Source organism: Myotis brandtii, unplaced genomic scaffold (assembly GCF_000412655.1).
Source record: "Myotis brandtii unplaced genomic scaffold, ASM41265v1 scaffold1166, whole genome shotgun sequence".
NCBI classification, from domain to species: domain Eukaryota; kingdom Metazoa; phylum Chordata; class Mammalia; order Chiroptera; family Vespertilionidae; genus Myotis; species Myotis brandtii.
The window spans coordinates 126,210-128,346 of record NW_005354034.1 but is presented as its reverse complement, the minus strand read 5'-3'; the positions used below and the strand labels follow the sequence as shown (position 1 = coordinate 128,346).

General features: G+C 56.0%; 1 protein-coding gene across 1 annotated transcript in view; it reads left to right on the top strand.

Annotated features, from left to right (window-relative positions):
- The window catches only part of ARNT2 (aryl-hydrocarbon receptor nuclear translocator 2), a 47,853-nt gene that overhangs the window by 39,305 nt on the left and 6,411 nt on the right, over positions 1-2,137 (top strand). Inside the window, exon 9 of the mRNA XM_014529188.1 lies at positions 1,480-1,549. Coding sequence (XP_014384674.1) covers positions 1,480-1,549 — 70 coding nt within the window. The remainder of the gene's footprint in view (positions 1-1,479; positions 1,550-2,137) is intronic.

The following is a 2,137-nucleotide window of genomic DNA, read 5'->3' as shown; positions in this document are numbered from 1 at the left end:
AATTTTTAAAAGGGGGTCAAGGATCCCGGCCAGCATGCCTCAGTGGTTGAGCGTCAACCTATGAACCAGGAGGTCACAGTTCGATTCCCTGTCAAGGGCACAGGCCCAGGTTGCGGGCTTGAACCCCAGTGGGGGGCGTGCAGGAGGCGGCCGATCCGTGATTCTCTCTCATCATGGATGTTTCTCTCTCTCTCTCTCTCTTTTCCTTCCTCTCTGGAATCAATAAAAATATATTTTAAAAATAAATAAATAGATTCCCTCCCGGGTCACGTCAGTGAGGATTCCTGGGGTTCAGGCAGGGCCGTGTTTGCTGGAGAAACGGCGTTGGCAGCCGGGTGTGCCGAGGAGAAATGGGGGGGGGTCAGGGGGAGAAGGTGTGTTGGGGGCTGTTCGGACCCCCCAGAGCAGCGGTTCCTGTGGGTCGCGACCCCTTTGGGGGTCGAACGCCCCTTTCACAGGGGTCACCTAAGACCATCGGAAAACACATCTATAATTACATATTGTTTTTGTGATTGATCACTATGCTTTATGTTCAATGTGTCACAATGAAATTGGGGGTCACCACAGCATGAGGAACTGTATTAAAGGGTCGCGGGTTAGGAAGGTTGAGAACCACTGGCCCAGAGCGAGGTGGGGAGGCGGGCGGTTGGCAGGGGCGGTGGCATCTGAGGAGGAGGCAGCTGCTGGGTGAGGGGTGCCTTGGGGAGAGGTTGAGGGGCTCCCCCCCCCATGACTGCATCGTGACCGTCGTCACTATTAGCTGCTGTTTTTATTTTTTTTAATCCTCACCTGAGGATATACTTTTTGAAATATGTTTTTATTGATTTCAGAGAGGACGGGAGAGGGAGAGGGAGAGGGAGAGAGAAGCATCGATGTGAGAGAGACACATCGATGGGTTGCCTCCTGCACGCGCCCCGACCAGGGCCGGGGTCAGGGAGGAGCCTGCAACCGGGGTAGGTGCCCTTGACTAGAATCGAACCCGGGACCCTTCAGTTTGCAGGCCGACGCTCTACCCACTGAGCCCCACCGGCCAGGGCTTAGCTGCTGTTTGCTGAGCGCCTACTATGTGCCTGCATCCTAGGAAACCCTTCTGCGTAAACGTCCCTGAATCTCGGGAGCACCCGTTCCCTCCTGAGCCCAGGGCCCCTGTGGGGAGAGAGACGGCAGATCCCTAAAGCCCCCATGTCCCGCTCGGGCCCCAGGAAGGGAAGGGCCCGGCGCGGTCCGAACCCGGGTGGTTCTGGAAAGAGAAGGAAGGAATTTAACATCGGGTCCCGCCTGGCGTCCGGCTGCAGGAACTCCTGTGCTGTGAGCCGCCGCCCCATCGTCAGGCTGGGGGAGGCGATGGCCACGCAGAAACCCCGCGAGCCACACTCCGGGGTCACAGGGTCAGCGGGGGGCGGGGGGGTGTCGGGGGAGCCGAGCAGCCGAGGGACACCCCGGAGTGCCTGCCCCGGGTCCGTGTTCTCTGGGCTCCAGCCACCAGCGGCGGCGACAGATGTTGACGAAGGGAAGTGGCTCATTTTTGCAAAAGCGCGGAAGGCGCTGGGTGAGCCCTTGAACTTAGCCCTTAAACCAGCCGTGGGCAAACTACGGCCCGTTTGAAATGAATAAAACTAAAAAAAAAAAAAGACCGTACCCTTTTATGTAATGATGTTTACTTTGAATTTATATTAGTTCACACAAACACTCCATCCATGCTTTTGTTCCGGCCCTCCGGTCCAGTTTAAGAACCCATTGTGGCCCTCGAGTCAAAAAGTTTGCCCACCCCGGCCTTAAACACAAGCAGGGACAGGCCCCGGTCACTGACGGGCCCCAGTCACCCGGTTAGCTGCTGTTTGCTGAGCACCTACTATGTGCCTGCACGAGGGGAAACCCTTCCGTGTAAACATCCCTGAATGAGGAATGTTGAGCTTGGTGGTGACAGCGTGCCTGCCCGGGGCCCGGGAACCCCAGTCCAACGGGTTTTGTTTTATTTTTTATTTATTTTTAAAAAAAATATATTTTATTGATTGTTTACAGAGAGGAAGGGAGAGGGATAGAGAGTTAGAAACATCGATGAGAGAGAAACATCGATCAGCTGCCCCCTGCACACCCCCCACTGGGGATGCACCCGCAACCAAGGCACATGCCCTTG